The sequence below is a fragment of the Phaethon aethereus genome, assembly GCF_964289735.1.
Source record: "Phaethon aethereus genome assembly, chromosome: 5".
NCBI lineage: Eukaryota > Metazoa > Chordata > Aves > Phaethontiformes > Phaethontidae > Phaethon > Phaethon aethereus.
In genome coordinates this window covers 56,962,947-56,987,295 of record NC_138579.1, presented here as the reverse complement: position 1 = coordinate 56,987,295, position 24,349 = coordinate 56,962,947, and the positions used below count along the sequence as shown (strand labels likewise).

General features: G+C 39.5%; 1 protein-coding gene across 1 annotated transcript in view; it reads right to left on the bottom strand.

Moving 5' to 3' along the window:
* The window catches only part of PLEKHA7 (pleckstrin homology domain containing A7), a gene marked incomplete at its 3' end in the record, with an annotated part of 157,966 nt that overhangs the window by 66,106 nt on the left and 67,511 nt on the right, over positions 1-24,349 (bottom strand). The window contains exon 4 of the mRNA XM_082000515.1: positions 1,807-1,890. Within this exon, the coding sequence (XP_081856641.1) occupies positions 1,807-1,890 (84 nt within the window). The remainder of the gene's footprint in view (positions 1-1,806; positions 1,891-24,349) is intronic.

The window sequence follows — 24,349 nt, the reverse complement described above, 5'->3', positions numbered from 1 at the left end:
CTAAAACAATGTGCCACCAGCAAGTTGTTCTTTCAATTCTGCTTTTAATATTTTATCTGCCACCATGACTACAAAACCAGAAAGAGCCCTGGGAAGCGTGACTAACCCAGGGAGGCACTCCACGGAGTTCTATCCAAACACCTATTTTCCCTTACACAGATACAATTTTTCTTCATATTAAATTTGATCGAACCTTTACAACAGATAAAATATAAATCAATTAGCGGATGGAAGTTGGAACACAGATGCCCCGTGGCTGTTGTCTATACTGCCTTTGAGATTTGCTCCATTGCAAGATAGCTGTTCTCCTCACTAAATGACTTGGAGCAGCTTGTTTGCAGACTTGTAAGGAGCCAAACCCCTCCGGAGCAGCAAGTCACTGGTATATCACATGGCACCGGGGGTGACCTCCGGCTCAGTAGCTATCCTGCAGTCTTTGCGCCTCATCACGGGCCTCTCCCACACACTGCGAAATACGTCCGACGTTGTTTCACACTGGTTCTCAGCACGGGCCTTAACGTGGAATTGGCCCTCTAATTTGCTTTGGGCCTCGGGGACGGAAGCTGTGAGGTGTTTTTTTGTTGGAGTTTTGTTGCTATTGTTGTTTTTGTTTGGTTGGTTTGCTTTTTAAACCACATGAGAAGCACTTCTCAGGGCTGTACCAGAAGCTCTGAGCAGAGGGCTGTACAGCCATGCTCCTTTCCAAGTCCACAACAGAAGACGTTGCCAGAAAAGCCTCAGCCTCCTGGGAGTCTCACATGCCCCTTCTTTGGGCCTCATTTTTCTTAATGCTACACTGCTTTAAATTAAATATAAAGCAAATTAAACGTCACATAATTTGAAACACGAAGTGTTCAGAATCCTGTGAGCAGCCATACAAACCACCACGCCCAGGCCATTACAGCACGATGCCCAACCTCTGTGAGGCATGAAGGGCTAGAGGCTGCTTCAACAGTGCTGGAAGACCAGGCTGGAAAAGGAAAAGCTATCTGGTGGTGTCCCATTCCTCCTGCCCTTTGGAGTGGTTTTAGAAGTGATGTAGAACTTTCTCCTAGACACCATCGAGAGAAGATACCCAGTCACTCCATTACAGGAGGGATTCCGGAGCAATCTCACATGCAGCAAGGACGACAGAAGTGGTTAAACCTTACAGGGAAACAGGGAGTGATCTGAACCGACAGCAAAGACATGCCCAGATACACCAGTCTGAACACATGCATTTCTTCTTTTTTTTTTTCTTTTTTAAAATCAGACAATCAAGATAAAAATATGCTTGAAACTAATATATATGGTTCTATTTCTCTGAAATAAATTGAAGAATGCCTAATCAAAAAAATTTTAATAAATACCAGCCCAAAACAGGGAATGTACAAAATGTAAAATGTAAGAAAAGGAAATGTAAGAAAAACAATGGAAACTAGTAATATTTTTTGTATTTCAATATCAGTACAAACCTTCCAGTTTGCTCTAAAGACATTTTACATTTCTGTTCTGTATATTTGATATTTATAATAAAGCTAAAGCATCATGTTCAAGTATCCTATTTATATTGTCTTTTTGTTTGCTTATTTTGGGGGGGTTTGTTCCATTGTTTTTCAAAGATTTGGTAAACATTTACTCTCAAGCCCAACCTAGAACAGTGCTAGAATCAAAAACATACTATCACAATAAGACATAAATTTTTAAGCATAAACCATCTCTATGACATTTTTGCTACAATACCAGAAGAATTGTCAAACCACTAAACTACTGTAGGTAAATGTGTTACTGGTTTAGATATCTTGACATGGGTATAAAACTACTTACTCTTCTCGCAAAATAAATTCAATATTTTCTGGAGAAACCTGTCCTGTCACAGGATGTCTAAATGACGTGGTCTGCTGATTATGGCTGAAAGGGAAAAAAAAAAGAAAAAAGAAAAAAGAAAAAAGAAATTAATATTGCTAAACTCAGTAAAATATATCTGTGATCTCTAAAAGGCAGAACGGTTTATATTGATGCTTTGCTGCTGCTACTCCAGAAGTGAAACATATTTCTGAGGTATTTCTCAAGAGAGAAATGTTTTCAGCTCCTTCCTGCATTCTTGTTGACTTTGCCAATGGCATACTGTACCATTTAATTATTAAACAGGTTGTTTTAAAAGTAAACTAGTTGCAATCCTTAGGGAGATGGACTTGAATTTATGATTATTTACGCCTGAGTGTTACCAGATTATTTAAACATAACATAGAAATTACACAAATTAAGTTACTGATTTGTATTTCTGTAAATTTCACAAAACAGAACTGGTGAAATAATTTAAAATGTTGCTGGACAACATTTTACACAATTTGTAATATTTAACGAGATTCAGAGAGAGATTTTGTGGACGCCATTTGTTGCACGCCTTTTTTTCTTCTAGTATGGTATTTCTTTAATGATTTTTCTTTACACGTCCATGCAGAGAATCATCTATAACTTTAGTTGTTCACATGCATGGCCTATATAAAGCAATGTAATTTAGTATTTCATCTGAGTTGAATTAAAATTGGGATTTTCTATTAACTTCCCCCTCAGAGTACTATCTAGATGTTTTGCTACCCTGTGTGAAGTATTGCTATCCATTAAAGACAATTATTTTATCTATCTGTGTAACTGTACTTGTACAAGGCAAAAATATGGAGTGAAGAAAGCTTATTTCAAGATAAATTGGTAGTTTTCCGTCCTCCCCAAAGCAAATAATTTCAATTAATTGTATAGAAAACACAAGACAATTTCTAGAGTCTCACAACTACTAAGCCCCTTATTGTGCAGCCCTGTCCAAAGAAACAACCTATACAAATCACAAATCTTAAAGAAGTAAGAAAATTACGATCTTATTTCAGAATTAGAAAGGTCGTGGCTGACATGCTGTTAGGGAGTAATGAACCAAGAGCTCACTTATTTAAGGTTCTGAATTTTTATGGGCTTAGTTAACGGTATTTAGGTAAACAGCATCCCAAACTAGAATTCCCATCAAATGCAGCAAAATGTTAACACATTGTCAATATATTCAGAAAACAAAAATAATAAGGCTGTTAAATTAATTATACTCAAAGAGCTAAAAAAAGAGCTTCACCCACATTTTTTTTTTTTAAAAGAAGATTTGATATTTTTCCTCCCATAATGCCCAGCGATTTCAGGTCTTACACATTTGACCCAATTGTCAAGCACAGCAGGATGTCCCCCCAGAAACAGAATAAGGCATAAAGAAATATTTTGGGGTTTCAAAGTAATGAAATTCCAAAGAGGTAACAGCCTTTCTGTAGAGTAAACGACAGCTAAAAATCAAACAGCTCATGCACCCTTAACATTCAAATGTAAACAGCTCAGAACATGCCTTGATTAAAAAAAAAAAAAAACAAAAAAAAACCAACAAAACAAACCACCACCAAAAGCAAACAAACAACCCAAAAAACTCCAACCCAACAACAAGAACAAAAATCCCACAACCAAAACCACAAACGGCTCATGCTAAGTCCCACTTGGACCATGAACCGCAAGAAGATGTTTTCTGTGTTATGAACTTTTCACCCCTTTTCCAATATGCCCTGCTACAGGGAGTCCTGTGTGGGCAACCAATATAACGACCATTTTCAATGACAAGCTGAAAGCTGTGACAACTTGTCTTACACCAAAAGGACTTTTTCCAGCCTTGCCTATTACAAAAATTCTAGCCTTACAGCCATTAAAAACTGTGAACAACATATTTGGCCACCAACTACCCCATGGCATCAGTATTCATTCCCTAGACTGGTGAGAACTGACCTCTGCTACAGAGGCGGGTTAATGAAGTACCTTTGCAGTTTCTAACTCTTCAGTTTTCCCATGAAATCAGAGATCAGGAGAAAGTATTTCCAGTAAGCCTTCAGTGCTAACATCTACAAAACAAGCATGATCTTCTTCTCATTAAAGGACTGAGAAGTACTGTTTTCTAAAGAAGTACTTGTACATGAGTTTACATTCTAATTTTGGGTATATATCCAAAGAAAGGAATAGGAACTTGCAGATTTTTTAAAATAAAATAATAAATAAATTCTAACAGTAACAATTAAACTCCATTTTTGTCACACAGTCCAAACAGTTTTAAGCGAAAAGTCTTTCCTTTCAACTCAGGACTGAAGCAGTCTGTTTAACCTTTGATACTCAGGCTTAGGACTACTAACAAAAATGCAGATACACTGTTAGCTTTAAAAATGAAAGTACTTTGTCAGCTTTATTCTCCAGGGGCAGGCAAACTGTCAACAAGCTCTCATTTGCAGCTCTCTCTTTTAGTCATTAATAACTCTACAATTAAGACTAAGAAAAAGGATTATATTCCAGGAGTGCTCTAGGGTCATTTAGGAAATGAAGTTACCCATTATACCACAGTAGCACTTTTACAAACATTTTATTATTTCCCATTAAATAAATTAACCAGGCCTTCAGAAGATTAATTAGCCCTCTTGCTGTAATTAAAGAGCAAGTCCATTACTAATAGACTAAATATTACTTGCTAATAATAAACGTTTCAGCTGGAAAGTAAGCACTTCTTAAATATCTGAGCAATTGTATTTTGGGACAAGTTTTGCACTTCGAATAGTTAAGAGCAGAGAAACAGGAGGATAGCTCCGTTACTACATAAAATGCAGATGGTAATTTCACAGACAAGGAGAAGGCATACAAAGCCAAACTCTGCAAATCTGCAGCTTCAATACTTAGGACTTGACTAGGAGGAGAGAAAATCACTGCCACTAACAATTAGTTTTGCAGAACACAGTGGTTTTTTTGAATTTGAAAAGTGAGAGTTTAAGTGTTTTGCCTCATAGGATTCATTAAGAATAAGCAATACTATTCAAAGCAACCTATACAACAGATGGCTAATGCCTCACAACAAGGAATTATATAGCAGGGAGACTTTTGTCCATAATGAGAGCAGTCAAACACTGGAACAGGTTGCCTAGCAAGGTTGTGGAATCCCCATCCTTGGAAACATCCAAAACGTGGCCAGATAAGGCCCTGACCAACCAAATCAAACTTTGTAAGTTGGTTCCAGCTTTGAAGCTGGTTTGGGTCTGAACAGGAGGGGCTGGATCTGATGGGGTCCAGAGGTTCTTTCCAACCTAATTTATTCCCTTCTGTCATTCTCTGCTGCTCCTTCCATCGTTCTCTGCAAATATCATTGAGTTTTTACAATCCCTTTGAAGCTTTCCCGCTATTTAAATAGATGTATTCCAAGAATATTAGCGGTACCTTGTTTTGATTAGAACGACAGAAATTGTAACGTTAGATTTTTGGATTTAGATCACAATTTTTTTCCTGTTGTTTTCATGTCCTTTAAACATTTGCTTAACAGTAATACCTGTTTACACAACAATGATAACAGTAAGGTCTCCCAGGAGAGTGCCCTGGGCAGTCAAAGTTCTCCTTTCTTTCCAAGCGGAGACTACGAGGAGACCCAGGACAGTTGTTCTCCAGACACACCAGCTAACCAAGCCTCCCGGTTAGTTAATCACTGGTATTTCCTCCAAATGGCAACTGCTGAATTCGTTTCTATTGCCCAGAAATCTACCATGTCTAACGCGCACAATAAATGAGCCTTAGTAACAGGACGCGATATGCTGCTCCACTCTTCATGCCCCTTTTATTCTTTTTTCACTAGAGAAAGACTTAATGCCCTCAACAAAACTGGGAATTGCTCATTATGCTTTACCACGTGAAATCTGAGCGCCATGTAACTTGTACTACATGGTGTTCTTGTACAACACCACACATTTGAAAAGCCAAGCTAACTTTTCTAGTAACATTACAAGTTTTCTTGTGTGATAAACTATGGTATTTTTCCTAGCAATCATCTTTTAACAGCTTTGTATTACTCTGATTTTGTATAATTACTAATCAACAGAACCACCAAACCAAAGCAAGTATGAAAACACGAAAAATCCACACAAAAATTACACTCCTTAGCATCTACCCACTACCATAAAAATTACACTATAGACTGCTAAAAGTAATTTTGGATTTCAAAGTTACAGAACACCATTTTCCAAGGCTTGCTGTTGGTTCGTAATAGTTAGGACTCAGACTTTTCATAACAGAATCACAGTTCAAACACCGGTTCTTCGAAATTAGATACCGCAACATAAATTCTACCATTTCACAGCAGGTGTGTGCAGCTTTTAGAAATGTAAGAATTGATAGTCACCCACTGTCTTAAGACAGATGTACTACAGCAGTTTAGAAAGACTCAAGACCTTCAAGATGTAAACAATACATCTGGCTACCATTAGCCACATGTGAAAGGGTGCTGCTTGAGCATCTAACATAACTTCTAAGTTGGCCTTGGGTTCAGGGGTGGGGGTGTGGAACCAGATAACCTTACAAACTGGATGTGGTTTATGATCCTGCTGGGTGGGTGGGAGTGCAGACAGATGGACACCTATATCCTTTTGATAGCACCTTACTGCTCGCCATCAGAATGCAGCCTAAAACACTTCTCAGGTATTAATTAAGCAAGTCTGCAAATTTAACACGGCTTATCATTTGTTTGCACTAACCTAACCTATAGTATGATGAAATTTTACAGATTTAAACACAGGGAAACCAGACAATTACAATCCAGACTTTAACCTTACAGTATAGTTGACACAGGCAGGCACTTTTGCCTGCATGGATCCTTTTGCAGAACTCATAATTAACATGATTTCACTGATTATTATTTTTTTTTCCTTTCAGTTCATTTTGTATTTGAGTCAAAGCCAAGTTTTAATAATTAACTTTCAAACATGACTGATGCTGATGACCTTTCATTTGAAGTCAAGCAAGTTTATAGTTTGACTCCAGACTAATTTAAATGCCCAGACAGATGAATCTTGAAATGTGTGAATCAACTACTGATTTGAGTCTACACCACATTAATAACAAATTCATAAGTTGCAAGAAAAATTAATGTTATCATTTGATAGACTGTCCTATAAATTATTGCAAGTCATTTCTACAGTATTTATTTTCCATGTAGGCTGACTCCTTTACACTTAAACCTGCCAGACTAGGTAAGCATGAACATCTTTATGTTGAACCCCTCAGATGGTAATGATAGTTATGGGTGAGCACCCACGCTTCTATGGGAGTTACTGGTGTGGGTACAGCCAACAGAACTTGTACAGTGAAGAACTGCTGTTCAGCCAGCAAGTTGTTACTACAAACAGGAGAAAGTACTTGTATCTAACCAGGCAAACAGGAAGATACAGTTTACTTTATTTCGTAACATATTTCTGAAATACATCAATAGCTTCAAAATAGTTTCAGCATCACCTTCAGAGTATTTTTTAGATATTAGCTTTTAGAATTGGTTGAAAAGAGTATTAATGATTAGTCCAAGAAAATCACTGCCATCAAAGTTCTGCAAATAGTATCATTGGAAGAAAAATGCAGCGTAATACAGACACAATTTGGAAGAATTGAGAACAATACCAACTAACTATATTACACAGGCAATAGCACCCACTACAAGCTGGACACACACAAAATCTATCTTTTCAAGATACTGAACATTATCTAGAGTTTAAAGTAGCAGAATGACGACTCAGAGTAGTGGTAAAATCCTTGCTCCACTGTAATCAGTGTCTAGGAGACTTTCAGAAGGTCAAAATTTCCCCCCGCTCATACAATTTAATTAACATCTTAACCTATGAACTACTACATAAGGATGACAGAGTAAAAGTGATTCTCTCCAAGCTCAAACCCTCCTTAGACTATCACCCTGAGAATTCAGGGGTGTTTAGTTATTTTGTCAGAATCCAATTCAGTAACTATCTTGAGCAGCTACGTCTGTGACTACAATCAGTCAACACAATAGCCTGTGCTTATAAAGACAGCTAAGAGGACAGCTGACATGACATCAGATTATATCATATTTTCACTCTTCCTTGTAAAAGCTTGCAGACAATCCACATCATTTGGGAAGTAAAAACGCAAAATGGCATTAAAGCCTGGTTTTTCCTTTAACCTTAAATAACAGCATTAATTACCTTCTTCACCAAATAATTAAATAAAAAATTCCGTTTACATTATTCTAATAAATATTCCATGAAAAAAAGATAATTTAGGCAGCCTCGGTTCCTATGGTTATGTGCTTTTTATCTAATAGCATATGTGTTCCAATCAAAGCCTTTCCTGTAGTCAAGGACATTCAAAACATGTATGAGTCTGTCTCGGTCCCTCTCTAGCCCTACCCATGTCGTCCTCTGCTTCACAGTGCTGTTGAGGTACTGACTGTAATCCTACAAACCTCATCCCCTTCAGACACCAGGCTAAAGAATAAACAAGGATATTAGCCTCACATTTGCTGGAGTACCGTTTAATATGAAGAAACCACAATTCCCACAGCGCACACCTATTCTTGTGGGTTGTCTGTTCATGTTTACTGGCATATACATTAGTAAAAGTTCCTTCATTTGTAACAAACTGCTCCAGCCTATCTTGTGGTTAATTCTGAAACACTTCAAACTCTATCATATTACAGCTTAAGCCAAAACTAAAAAATTACAGCAATAAAGTTATTTCCTCTGGTTTGTGTGATTCTTGACTGTTTTAAAGGACCTCCTTCCCCAATCTCATTCAACTCACTATGTTGGATAAAATACAATGCATCTCCTCCAAACTTAAATGCACTTCAAATATTTTTTCCTATCAAATCTTAACTATAAAATGGACTTCAGTGCTCCTGAAAGCACAGAACACCAAGCTTTTGGTTGAGAGAAGACTAGTAATACAAGATCATCTTGCCTAAAGCAACAAGTATAAATTATCGGAGTCTATCAGACCAACTCTTCAGAGCTTTGAGTTACACACTTAGTGGTTACTTTCCTTTCCAAACAGGCCCAGCACTTACAGCATTGAAATTCTGACACATACGAAAGTCATGATGCTAGCATCAGTTCATAGAACGCTCCTGTAAGTCACACACAAATCCATACAAATCCAGAGCTGAATTTACAGTCCCCAATTAAAACCAACCGAAGGCCCATTAACTCCCTCTTACCCTGAGGCACTGGGAGCCATTCCTAGCAGAGCTTCATAATCCACTCTTTCTGAGTCTTACCTGCCTCCCGCACGCGGCGCAGACCTCAGACCCGCGGGCACAAAGCCTGGACCCGCAGCACACCTGCGCAGGAAGCGCACAAGAAATGCGCTGTACCTGTGTGCACCACAAGTGCCAAGGGCCGATCCCTACCAGTTGGAAAAAAACCCAACAAGTTATAGCTGCCCCTGCCATTAAATAAAACTTCGAAGATTACAGAAAGGGGTTATTTGCATTGTAAAACAATAGTATCTCTTAAAAAAAAAAAAAACATATTAATCAATACAGCATTATGAGTACTGTGTATTAATCACACTCTCTCATACCTCATAAAAATGGTTCTGAGGCCAAAGCTATAAAGCGGATAAAACTTTACTAAAAGTTATTTACCCAAATGTTTCCACCATACAGTAACCCCACTGTGTAGTGAGATCCACTATGATTCATAGCCTACAACTACTTCCAGATTAATATTTTAGGGATTGGAACTGTAAAACAGACATGGAAGAGTCTCTTTTTAGATTATGCACAGTTTATAAATAATCCAGAAATGTCTTTTTAGTTCAACAAAAAGTTCTTCAGCACAAAAAATTAAAAATTAAAAAAGGGATTTACAGCTATATCAGTTGTTGACAACTTCAGTCAAACTTGCTCAAAGAAATAACCTAGAGCCAACTTGTCCTATAGAGATGGAGAAATTCTCAGGGGCCCCAAGTCACACAAGCAGAGAAATTCTTATGATATTTCCAGGCATCCACAGAAATTTGCTGTAGAATTCATTTAAAATATTCTCTTCGGCATCTATAGAATGGGAAATGCTGAAATATGTAACATATTACATAAGCTTTATGCGACCAAACAAAAGAAAATAATGTTAACATATTAAGAATTTCAACATTGTACTAAGCAGTTCTAATCTCTAAAACTTTCCTGCTTTTAACACGCATTATTTTACTCAATGAAGAAAGCCAAGAAAATTGTTTTCAAAATGAACTATTTTGGTGTGTGTAATGCTAGAATTTTCTTTACTAAACATAAAACAAAGAACTAATCCTGCAGAGAGAAGGACTGATTTTCAGTCATCCAGTGTCTCTTCCCCAACTATGTAATGAAAGCATGTCAAGTCACAGTATAACCTATAGCAATGGACTAACAACAATTGACGCTATTGGCATAAATTACGCTGAGTTTAGTTTATTGAACATCTAAGTATGAGAACCAAACATAAATCAAATTTAAGAAAACTCTCATATAATCACAGTCTGTGTTTAATTCCTTGAATCAACACATTGCACTATCAGAAGGTGAAGATTTGAGCATGCATCTTCAAAATCAGCTCTGAATTACACTGTGTGAAACCACATTATCCCACGAGAAAGATGAAAACTCCTTCCTTAAACACATGAAGAGTGCTATTATTTGTCAAAGTAACTGGAAGGACGAAGCGATTACTACCCTTCACAATAACCCTGTAAGTAAACAGAGAAAATATGAAGTCAGGCTCCCTAACTTTGGTTCAGGGAGCAAGGCTGCAGCGAAATCCAGCCAAAAGACAGGTCTTATACATCACTATATATAGTGGAGCTATCAGCTACATTCTTCCTGCACCACTTGAGCAGCATGTTACAGTCACTTTCTCTGGTTCTCGTCCTGTAGCTCCACTGTACTGAAGCTCCCACCAGAGCACTCTGTTCTCAGCAACGTGACGCCGGTGCCAGTAACAGCTACAAGACTACAATGTCACTGCTCTGTTGCTGCTTTAATCGCCAGGGCTTTCACAGCCCATACAGCTCCGTAACAGACCTCACATAGCTGAGTATCACAGAAATATGTCCTTCTACCAGAGAAATATGTCCTTAAATAAGACCTCAGCCAGAGGATCTACAGTATTACCCACTTTTCACCTTTGTAATGCAAGGACTAGTTCTCTGCCACCTCTCCGAACTGGCCACCGACCTGGGAGGACAGTCCCGTGCCGGTTCACTTTCTGACCTCAAGCCACCACCACTGCGTGCCACTGTCAGTAACACGGCCAGTGCTCCAGTTCGCATGTCTCGCCGCTCGGCTGGCCTTCCTCCGGTCAGCCAATGCACAGGCAAGGGCAACGCTGGAGTGAGAGTATCTGGCAGCGGGCGAGCTCTCAGGTTGCTGGCGAGGCCCAGGGTGAGGATGGGGAGCACTGGCAACATTACAGATGGAAAGAAATTCCAGAAGTTTTTTCGGATCCTGCATTAGCTCCTTCCAATTCCGAGCAAGTCTCTATCAAGCACGTGACTGAAACTTGGCAGCTATGAAGGTGAAATAACTTCACATGAAATAATATTTGTTCTTTAGGTAATTATTTAACAACACATACAATGGCAGAATGCCTTTGAAAAATGTGCATCTTCCACTTGCAGAAAACTTTGTAATCTCTTGAAAATATAGGTATGAAACAGTCCTTCACTATTCAGGGAATTAAAAGGTTTTTTCCCCTTCAGACGTAGCAAGATCAAAAATAAAGTGCTCCAAAGCACATGAGTGAACAACGCCAGACTAAGAGCTAGACACTCCAGATAAGTTCAGACCAGCGCTATAGTAAGAATGGTTTCATTTAATGCTAAGTTTTAAAATGCAAAAACCCCCAAATGCAACATGATGAGTATTATACGCATACACGTTTCATCAAAAGGATTACAAGCAGCACAGTACATCTTCATGCTTTCAGTGCTTCAGCTGCACTTTAATTTACTAATTATAGAAAACGCACAATGCTTAAAAAAGTGCTTAGATCAACTTCAATCTATAATCTAGCAATTTAATTATTTGCAAAAGACGATTCAGTGTTGTTTTGGGGTGTTGTTTTTTTCTATGTTTGTTTTGGTTTTGGTTTATGTATTGACTATTCTGTACAATTAAACTGCTGTCAGATATCAACATGGATTTTCTCAAGAGTTCTTGTGATCTTCCCCTCCTCTCCAAAACTATATTTGACATCACAGCAATCAAAACCAAAGCTAAGATTTATTTCTACTTTCTTGGACAGTGTGCCACACCTCATTAAAATTTTTTAGCTTTAACTTCATAGCTAACTTCATATACTTAAGTTTATTTGCTTTTCACTTTGTACAACTGTAAAATATGTTAATTACTCTTTTTCAAGCATCCTAAGTAGTTCCAAAGAACAGAATCATTTTTCTGCACAGCTACTCACTTGGGCTCTCATTCTTCTGCATGAATTCTGTGTGCTCATGAAAAAGCTGTAGCTTATAGCAATAACCTCCAACAAGAGGGGAAAAAGCTCCAGACCCATTTGGAAGCTGGTTAGCTGTCACTACCACATTCACCTTCTCTGGGACTTTATCTGATTACAGAAAGCCAAAACTTCTAAGTAGGAAACAGCTCCTCTTTGAGAACAGTAAGTAACTGGACAAACCCTGTATTATTTCCTCCTGAGGACTTCCTATGTTCCACATATAGAAACTGAATTTCAGATTAATTTCTATTTTAATTTCTCCCAGTCAGCTATTGGAACTAACCAATGTCATGAATCATTACTCTGAACATTTGCTGCCCATACTTACTTAATTCTAATAAAGTAACCAACAAATGAAGCTTATTCCTAAAACGTGACTTAATAGACACTGCAATTACACTACTTAAAAAAAAAAAAACAACAAACTATAAGTAGCACAGAAAAGTGTAAGACTTCAAAGTGACTGATTTTTGCCAAATAAGTCATTATTGACTCACAGAGTGATTCTGCTTCAAGGTTATATTCATCAGTTTTGCATTATGAAGTTGCAAAAATTTGGAATCATTGAGTGATGTCATTTCAGTTATTTTGGATACTGGGTCAGGACTTGGAAATGTGTCTTTACAGAGAAAAGGGTTTCTCCCACAAGAAAAGAGAACAAAGTGGCTACATTTATAAAACCTGAAGTGCAGTAAGTTTTTCTGCATCATTAACAGATAAAAGAAGTTAATGGTTTTGGTACCACTACATTGGGATATGGGAGATGAGGATTCAGATCTAAGCTCTGAAGCAGATTTGCTGTATGACCCTGTCGAGCAATCCTATTTATGTAAAATCACCATTTGATTAACATTCACGATTTTCAAAAGAGAGAAGAGGTGTCTACCAATTTAGACTCTTAACCTCATTTGTGGCTTTCAGCATGCTACTGCAGTACACACAAGCAAAAACATTCATTGTTTTTCAATAGTAGAAAGGACTACCTCAACCTTCCCAAAGAATTCCAGCAAACCTGGGAGGCGAGAACAGGCTGGAATTTCTGAATCTAACTAAGCAAGACACATTGCTGCCGTCCAAGTTTAATTGTTTACAGATTTACAGAAAATCTCTTCCAGTGCATAGAAGTTTGTTCTTTAAAGTAGTCATATCCAACGTAAAATAGCCTTTATTCTGAAGACAGCATTTTGGCTACATCCATTATTCTTTTCACTGCAAGTACTAAGTGTATGGATGTGGGAAGAAGGAGGTTGCCTTTTATACTAGTGTACTTTTTCACAGCTGTGAGGTTAAACACTGTAAAACAGGATACAATTCTGTACAAACATAATAAAGCCTAATGCGTTACCGTAACTAGAAAGCAAGGTTAGCAAAATTATTTGGCAAGATTAAATTACCAGTGCAGTTCTTCAAAACTGAACCAATCAATGCCATCAAAAAACTTGCACCTTCAAATATAAGTCTCCAAAACTAAATTCACTCTGACATTAACCCTCCTATACTAATTAATCAAAATCTTTCTGTTCAGTCACTTCTGAGTTGATATCAACTTAATTCACCCAGATACAACTTACAAATAACTGCACTGAAACATCAAGTTCAGCCTAACACGCTCCAGAATATGTTTGCTTTTGTGGTATCACATACTATCATTTTATTACTGTTCTTTGAAAACAATCTGAGAATCTAAATCTAAATTAGTGATGCTAATACAATAGATTAAATTCCAGAAGTGATGAGTGGCAATATTCACTCGCCTCAAAGTACAACACTAGAAAGACATAACTACATTGTAATGCAAATTAATGTCAAATCAGAATAAAAGGAGGAGAATTGCCCTGATTCGGAATAAAAAGATGCTCTCTAGGAAAGATAAAATAAATTTATTATTCTTATCTTGTACGATGCAGACTTTATTTTATATCCAGCATTCTGGGACTTTCATGTTATACACCCTGACCTTAAGTTTTAATACCTCTGAATTTACTATTCTCAGACAGCTCACAAATTCTACAAATACCATGTGCATATTCTACATTCCTTTGGTGTGAACAGGTTGCAGAGTAAGGCATTGTATTCCTTAGACATTAAGAAAACACAGCTCAAACTTTCTGGCACCTTGAAATGTCTGGTCCTACATACCTTTCATACCTAAATACCTGTTTTCATTCTCAAATAATTCTATTGATATTAGTGTAAATTTAATTTAGAACTAGAAAATAAACATGAAAGCTATTTTGTTGATACATCAGAAAATAACAATTGAGAGTTACTGTGGGAAGAAAAAAAACCCACAGGAGTTCTACTCGGGAAATAGTTATATTTTAGGGACAGAAACCAGAAGGTCTAAAGAGTTTTGTTTTAAATAACATGATCTAGGGAAAATAAACAATGTAATTGATTGAAGTTCCAATACTAATGTTTCTGATCAGTCAGCATGCACTACAGGGAAGGACAACAAAAATAAGAAAGGAAAAAAGAAAAACCAAACCAAAACCGAAAGAATGAAAACTCCACCACACATTCCTATTTCCACAAAGAAACTGAACAGAACTCACTTTTAAACAGTATTTTACCGAAGATGGATTTCCATGACTTAAATGTAAACATTTCACTCTTAATTGTTATTAGTAGTAGCATTAGAGTACTCCCCTTCAACTGAGGGAACCCAAAACCCAGATCAGGAGAACACACCCTGACAACCCAGCTGCAATGGCAGAACTCACTCCGGTACTTAGCTGTGAATTGTGAGACCATCTCCCTGCATTTTATATTGAAGAGTCATTGGATGAAACAAAACAAAACAAAACACCTTGACAGCATGACCAAGAATTATGTTATGTTTCTTAAAAAAAAAGAAAAAAAAAGAGAAAAGAAAATCCATATACATGACACATAACACCCAACTCTTCTTGGAAGCAGGGAACTTTAGCCTAATGCCAAGTGGCATGTATGAAAGACACATGCAAGACATCAGTTTTCTAACTGCTTACCAACAGAAAAAAGATTTCTTTCATTAAATCATTAATAAGCCAACCAACAAATAAATACAAGGGAATAACTTAACTTTTTCAAGGACTGTCCTTTATGTTGCATTAATGGTTTACACAACCTCACCTCATTACATTCTTGTAGAATTGACACATCCATGTATTTGGTAGAATAAGTACAAAGGGCACTTAAAAATATCGGAAGTATATATTATCTTTATTGTCACCTTATGTAATTATTAAAAAGTTATTGTAGACAACAAACTACCTCAATCCGTAAGATAATTACAGCATTACATGGTTCCAGCACCACAGGCAGTGTACTGATAAGCTGGAGGCCACACATTTCACTTCTTTTCATCTGGATTCTGTTAAAATTGCATTCGGTCAAAATAATGGGGTGTATATACAGGAATTAATGTCCCTCCGATGTAATTATCACAGAATCACAGAATGGTTTGGGTTGGAAGGGACCTTAAGGATCACCTAGTTCCAATCCCCCTGCCATTGGCAGGGACACCTTTCACTAGACCAGATTGCTCGAAGCCCCATCCAACCTGGCCTCGAACGCTTCCAGGGAGGGGGCATCTACCAACTCTCTGGGCAACCTGTTCCAGTGTCTCACCACCCTCACGGTAAAGAATTTCTTCCTAATATCTAATCTAAATCTACCCTCTTTCAGTTTAAAACTGTTACCCCTCATCCTATCACTACACTCCCTGATAAAGAGTCCCTCCCCATCTTTCCTCTAGGCCCCCCCTTTGGGTACTGGAAGGCTGCTATAAGGTCTTCCCAGGGCCTTCTCTTCTCTAGGCCAAACCAGCCCAACTCTCTCAGCCTGTACTCATAGGGCAGGTTGCTCCAGCCCTCTGATCATCTTTCATGGTCATCTTCTGTTCCTGCTCCAGCAGGTCCATGTCTTCCTTATGCTGGGAGCCCCAGAGCTGAACACAGTACTCCGGGTGGGGTCTCAGCAGAGCAGAGTAGAGGGGGAGAATCACCTCCCTCAACCTGCTAGTCACAAAGTTCATTTAAAATGTATTTTGGCCAGCGCTCACTCAACATAGATTGTCCACACATATTCTTACCAATGAGAACTGTATTCTAGATTGCTCAGGATTTCCTATACTTGATAAAAGTATCCAAGCATCACGTATAGTTCAAAAACTAGGTGGTCCACAAATTCTTCTCACAACATTTTTAAGGCAGCTAGAAATTTTAAATTTTATCTGCTCTTCATGTTATGCTACCTTGCAGTGGGAACAGCTGAATAAAGAAGCAAGAGTGAGGATGCAGGGGCAGTAAGGAACAGCACATGCAAAGAGACAGGGGAAGGGTGCGTACAGAGCTGCAAAATGCCGAATGCCCATGACAAAATGAATTCCATGCAGTTGCCATGGAGGAAGGAAAAAAAAGTTCATGAGAGTTGTGGTTCTATTACAGGAAAATTATTGTTAGAGCTCAGAAACCAACTACTACCTAAAACCACCATATGAGGGACTGGACTAGCAAGAAATTGTATGTCCTTCAACAGGCAAGCGGCGTGGCACCACACACAGCCCAGGTCCCTGGCTTTTCACAGGACTCTCCCCTACGCAAACCAAATTCCAGCAACTAAATTAAGTCATATAAGCACTACAGGGATTTTCCTTGCTTCCTAATCCTCTACAACTGAGATGTTCTCTTCTGTTCCTTGAGCTTCCAACTGTTCCCTGGGGCTGGAAGTACAGGTAATTCCAGCTCTCCAAAGAAATATCCTGTTTTCTTCTTCACACAATAACTAATGTATAAACATATTATAATCATATTATAACCATATATATGTTACAGTCATATGTAACTATACAACTTTTACAATCAAGATGACTATATATTCATAAATTCAAGAATCAAAAATGAAGTATTAACTGACCTATGAGATTCCAAATGGAGCAGACTTTTAAAAACGCAGCTATTCAGAATGCTGACTGTGGGGCATTAGCAGCAGCAGTTATTTCTACAAATTAAATCTCAATGGTATCAATTAGCAGATTTCTCAGGAAATAATTAAAATGGGATTCTCAATTCAATCCTCACAACACCGCTTCTACTGCAACCTCTGTAACACAATAGTGTCTTAGAAAACTCTTCATCTTAAATTTTCTCAGAGCCTGTATTTACAGTATTATTTTGTAAATTAGAAGTTTCAGACACTCCTGTCTCCAGATATTATAACAATGCTGTGCACGTATTGCTCCAGGCTCTCCCAGCCCAACTCTCTCTAAACTATTCACTTCCAAGCAGCATTTTCATTTTGCACTACTTTTGGTCCAACCAGCCTGTGATACCGCTGTGGTCACTATAGAAATCCTAAATTAGAAGCAGATAGACTGCAAAGACCTATTTTATCTTCCAAAAAACAGTTGAAGTTCAAGACACATCCATCTCTACCTTTCTTAAGAATATTTTCCACTAACTCTCCACACACTTCATTCATGGAAAGCTATTGGGCATCTTGCAATAAGCTGGCACCAAAAGAGAAGAGAGAGAAAGAGAATGTAAGCCTGTGAGTTATAGAATAACATTGCTCAGGCACACCTTCTCTTCCTTATTCTGCTTTCTTCCTCTCTGCCAGGAATACCATTTTAGATATTGAGTCGTTTCTGTTCACAAACATTTTCTCGTTACTGAAAAACCAGAATGACCAAAAAAGGAAAACTGTACTACAGCATCTCGGTATTTCTATTGTGGAGATTCTAAGAACAAATTTTAACAGCTAATACTTCCAAAAAGCATGAATAAACAACTAAACTCATCTAATTTACTTAAACATCCTCAAAAACCTGAATTATAGTAGGTGACACTTCCTGATCATAACTTAAAAATTACTATGATGCAGTCAGGAAAGTACAGATTAAGGTAGAACTTTTAAGACGCCATTTTTTTCCTTGGCTTCTGTATGCTTTTGTCTATCTTGTAGTTAAATGTCTTATCACATTATTTTAACTGGCAAGAAGCAGTTTTCCTACAGAGGACTAAGGACGAAAATAGGGTTATAGGCCCTTACTAGCATTTTCCAATGTGAAATATAGTTATTATACACAAAAGGCAAAGATCATATAATTTGCTGACTGGATCACAAAACAGTTTTGCTTCATATTGTATATATTCACCATATTAAAAGAAACTTAGTTTTGAACTACTTCCATTTATTTTTCTTTAAATGACAAACTCCTGTGCACATTCTCTTCTTCTCTGTATCCAAGACAAGACTAGAATCACCCATTATATTTTCTGAACTAGTACTCTGTACAGTATTTGAATTAAAATGCCTAGAAATTACTCATCACACTAAAAACTGTCTTAATGTAAACTAATTATATTGGGCACTATGACCATAGTACCAGAAGCAATTTTGCTAGTAAGAAAACAAAAGACACACATACAAAACATAGTTTAAAAAACAAACAAACAAAATAATGTTTAAAGATTAACCAGAAGGTGTATTACTTTCATTAGAAAGGAAAAATTTATGCAGTGACAGAAGCCACGAGTTCCAAGACACAGCAAGACTTCTACAACAGTGCAAGAATACTCTTTGCAGAGCTGAGACCTATCAATGGTATCACCTGAAAGTCTAAATTACAGTACTGATACTATTTCAATTACTTAATAGACAAACAGATCAGTAAAAATGAAACCTGAAAAAAATGAGATGTCATTTACCTACTACAATACAAAAACAGATGTCTTAAGAATCAATACTTGTGGGGTAAGTTAAAACAGAGAGGTAATCTTAGAAAGTCTAAGTCTACTTAAAAAACATATAGAAAACAATTATATTTAAAGCTTCCAATGCAGTAAAAAAATACTTATAGGATCATAGAATACTTCAGGTTGGAAGGGACCTTCAAAGGTCATCTAGTCCAACCCCTCTGCAATGAGCAGGGACATCTTCAACTAGAGCAGGTTGCTCAGAGCCTCGTCCAACCTGACCTGGAATGTTTCCAGGGATGGGGCATCCACCACCACTCAGGGCAACCTGTTACAGTGGTTTACCAACCTCATTCTGAAAAACTTCTTCCTTCTGTGTAGCCTAAATCTACCCTCTTTTTGTTTAAAATCATTAGCCTTTGTCCTATGGCTACAAGCCCTGCTAAAAAGTCTGTCCCAATTTTCCTTTTAAGTCCCCCTGAAGTACAGGAAGGCTGCAACAAGGTCTCCCTGGAGCCTTCTCTTCTCCTGGCTGAACAACCCCAACTCTCTCAGCCTGTCCTCACAGCAGAGGTGTTCCATTCCTCTGGTCACCTTTGTGGCCCTCCTCTGGACTCTCTCCAACAGGTCCATGTCTTTCCTGTGCTGAGGGCTCCAGAGCTGGACGCAGTACTCCGGCTTGGCAACTTCAGTGCTCTTCTTGTAATGTATTCAAGCTAATTTTCAGTGCTTTTCATGTAATGTATTTAACCTTGGTTTTATACGGTGTAAGAATATGTTCTAAACTACTGAGCTCATAAAGTTATGAGCCAGAAGCAAACAGGAAAATCCTTTGAACATCCTTAGTTCACTTGGCAAATGAAGCCAAAACCTGTCAGGCTTTACCAAGGATAGAATGACAGTTCAGATCTAAAGTACTTCTTCACCTCTGAGAAAAATGTGACCAAATTTGGTCGAATTCGTGGTTATGGAGAAATTTTCATTGTATAGTCTCAACAGAGTTTATAGTCTCAACAAAAAAACCCCATTCAAATAAATGTATGTTTACTGATACATTTACTTGTACTTAAAAAAACCCCAAAACTATATATATACACGCATACACATGTAAAATGTGTGTATGTGTGTGCACACGTGCATAGTTGAGGTTTTCATTTTGAGACTTTAGATACATCAGAAGTTAGGCAGATTTCCCAAAGATTAAAATTCTTAACATTTATAAAGTTGATCTTTCACATATTTAGGAACAGCATGTAGGTTTTTATTATAATGTGCTCATGTAATTAATTAAAATGCCTTTTAGAATACAGGTATCAAAGCACACCAATCTAAGAAACCCTATAAAGGATGGAATGAAGCAGTAAAATCCAAGAGAGACCTTCAATTCAGCTTATTATCAGGAAGGTACTATAAATTAATTCGTGTATACCAGTGGTAAGAAGAACACAAACTCAGCCAGCCAGGTTAACGCACCATAATGATCTTAAGAAATTCTTATTCCACAAGCATTTCAAGGGATCTTGGACTAAATTGATGGCAATATATTACATATATTTAAAGAAAAGATAAATTTAAAATATTTTTTCCTAAAATAACTATCAGAACTTAAGAAAGTATTTTAGATCTGAAGAAAAAAAAAATGTATGTGGTAACAAGGACGCATATAACTGGATTACTGTTGCATACAGTGTTCTGAAACAAAGACACTTTAGTGCAGCACTATCTAATAAAAAGGGCAATTTACAAACACCCTTGTTTTCATCAATCCCTTCAGTGACAGGGAAGAACGCTGAAAGGAACAGGAAAGCACATCTGGTCAACACATGGCTCAGGGGCTGGTGCCGTCGTCAGAATTTTGGGGTTTTTGACCACGGGGCCGTTTACACGGCACCGGGCCTCCTCGCAGCAGATGGAGTGCAACTGTCTCCAAGGGGCAAAAGGATTCTTGCTCAGGAGCTGGCAGGCCTCATGGAGAGGGCTTTAAACTAGATTTGAAGGGGGAAGGGGATAAAACCAGGCTCACTAGAGTTGAGCCTAGGGGTGGCGTGCCAGAGTTGAAATCGATAGCCCAGCTCAGGTGCATCTACACCAATGCACACAGCATGGGCACCAAACAGGAGGAGCTGGAAGCCATTGTGCAGCGGGACAGCTATGATGTACTTGCCATCACAGAAACATGGCGGGATGCTTCTCGTGACTGGAGTGCTGCAACGGAAGGCTATAAGCTCTTCTGAAGGGATAGGCAGGGAAGGAGAGGTGGTGGGGTGGCTCTGTATGTTAGGGAGTGTTTTGACTGCATAGAAATCAATGATTGTGAAGACCAAGCAGACTGCTTATGGGTAAGGATGAGGGGGAAGGCCAATGAGGCAGATATCCTGCTGGCAGTCTGTTACAGACCACCCACCCAGGACGAGGAGACAGATGAGACATTCTGTGAGCAACTGGCAGAAGTCTCGCATTAGCTGGCCCTTGTTCTTGTGGGGGACTTCAATCTACCGGACATCTGCTGGAAGTATAACAAGGCAGAGAGGAAACAATCTGGGAGGTTCCTGGAGTGTGTGGAGGATAACTTCCTGACACAGCTGGTGAGTGAGCCCACCAGGGGAGGTGCCTTGCTGGACCTGCTGTTTACAAACAGAGAAGGACTGGTGGGAGATGTGGTGGTCGGAGGCCGTCTTGGGCTTAGCGACCACGACATGATAGAACTCTCAGTTGTGAGCAAAGTAAGGAGAGGGGTCAGCAAAACTGCTACCATGGACTTCCGGAGGGCAGACTTTGGCCTCTTCAGGTCACTGGTTGAGAGAGCCCCTTGGGAGACAGTCCTGAAGGACAAAGGGGTCCAGGAAGGCTGGACAGCCTTCAGGAAGGAAATCTTAAAGGCGCAGGAGCAGGCGGTCCCCATGTGCTGTAAGAAGAGCTGGCGGGGAAGGCGACCGGCCTGGCTGAACAGGGAGATTTTGCGGGGACTCTGGGAAAAGAGGAGAGTTTATCACCTCTGGAAGAAGGGGCAGGCAACTCGAGAAGAGTACAAGGGTCTTGTTAGGTCAAGCAGGGACAAAATTAGAAAGGCAAAAGCCCAGCTAGAGCTCAGTCGGGCCACAGTTGTAAAGGATAATAAAAAATACTTCTACAAATATATTAACAACAAAAAGAGAGGCAAGGAGAATCTCCATCCCTTACTGCATATGGCAGAGAACATTGTCTCCAAGGACGAGGACAAGGTTGAGGTACTTAATGCTTTCTTTGCCTCAGTCTTCAATAGCCAGTCCAGGTATCCACAGGGTATTCAGCCACCTGAGCTGGAAGGTGTGGATGGAGAGCACAATAACCCACCCATAATCCAGGAGGAAGCAGTTAAGGACATGTTAAACCACCTGGACACCCACAAGTCTATGGGCCCTGATGGGATCCACCCAAGAGTACCGAGAGAGCTGGCAGAGGAGCTTGCCAAACCACTCTCCATCGTTTATCAGCAGTCCTGGTTAACAGGGGAGGTCCCAGATCGCTGGAGGCTTGCCAATGTGACACCCATCTACAAGAAAGGCCGGAAGGAGGATCCTGGGAACTACAGGCCTGTCAGCCTGACCTCCGTACCGGGGAAGATCATGGAGCAGTTCGTCTTGAGAGTGCCCACAGGGCACGTGAAGGATAAGCAAGGGATCAGGCCCAGCCAGCACGCGTTCATGAAAGGCAGGTCCTGCTTGACCAACCTGATCTCCTTCTATGACCAGGTGACCCGCCTAGTGGATGAGGGACAGACTGTGGACATTGTCTACCTGGACTTTAGTAAAGCCTTTGACAGCGTCTCCCACAGCATTCTCCTGGAGAAACTAGAGGCTCGTGGCTTAGACAGGTTTACTCTTCGCTGGGTGAGGAACTGGCTGGATGGCTGAGCCCAGAGAGTTGTGGTGAACGGCATTAAATCCGGCTGGTGGCCGGTCACAAGCGGTGTTCCCCAGGGCTCGGTTCTGGGGCCGGTCTTGTTCAATAACTTTATTGATTTTCTAGATGATGGGATCAAGTGCTCCCTCAGTAAGTTTGCAGATGACACCAAGTTGGGTGGGAGTGTTGATCTGCTGGAGGGTAGGAGGGATCTGCAGAGGGATCTGGACAGGCTGGATCGATGGGCAGAGGTCAACTGTATGAGGTTTAATAAGTCCAAGTGCCGGGTCCTGCACTTGGGTCACAACAACCCCATGCAACGCTACAGGCTTGGGGAGGAATGGCTGGAGAGCTGCCCGGACGAAAAGGGACCTGGGGGTGCTGGTTGACAGCCGGCTGAATAGGAGCCGGCAGTGTGCCCAGGTGGCCAAGAAGGCCAACAGCATCCTGGCCTCTATCAGAAATAGTGTGGCCAGCAGGGGCAGGGAAGTGATTGTGCCCCTGTACTTGGCACTGGTGAGGCCGAACCTCGAATCCTGTGTTCAGTTTTGGGCCCCTCACTACAAGAAGGATGCTGAGGTGCTGGAGCGTGTCCAAAGAAGGGCAACGAAGCTGGTGAGGGGTCTGGAGCACAAGTCTTATGAGGAGCGGCTGAGGGAACCGGGGTTGTTCAGTCTGGAGAAGAGGAGGCTGAGGGGACACCTTATTGCTCTCTACAACTACCTGAAAGGGGGTTGTGGCGACGAGAGTGTTAGTCTCTTCTCCCAAGTAACCAGCGATAGGACGAGAGGAAATGGCCTCCAGGGGAGGTTTAGACTGGATATTAGGAAAAATTTCTTCACCGATAGGGTGGTCAAGCATTGGAACAGGCTGCCCAGGGAGGTGGTGGAGTTGCCATCTCTGGAAGTGTTCAAAAAACGTGTGGATGTGGTGCTTCAGGACATGGTTTAGGGAACATGGTAGCGCTGGATTAATGGTTGGACTTGATGATCTTGAAGGTCCTTTCCAACCTTAGTGATTCTGTGATTCTACCTTTAAATCTCGCTCCCCTCGTCATTCTCAAAAATCATGGAATCAATAGGGGGTAAAAGCACTGTGGAGACTGCAAGATGAGGATTACAGAACTTCCCTTGCTAAGCGTACAACTTCCACTACTTGGAGATAGGATTCACAGCAACTTTTTAGACTCTGAAGAGCGAGCATAATTCTAAAGTGACTTTTCCAATACAGTCGTCTAAAAATGAATTTATAAAACTTCTGTACACATAACAAAATCTTTATAATCCAACGCTATTCTTTTCACAAATGATCCATTAAAACTTATTACTTGAAACATCCTACAAATCAAAATGCAGTAAATACAACATTATACGTATAGATGGTACACGCATGCATACAACATGCATCTCCCAGGATGAAACGCACACACATCCCTGCTGTAAGAGTGCTATAGAACAATTCGATACACCAGAC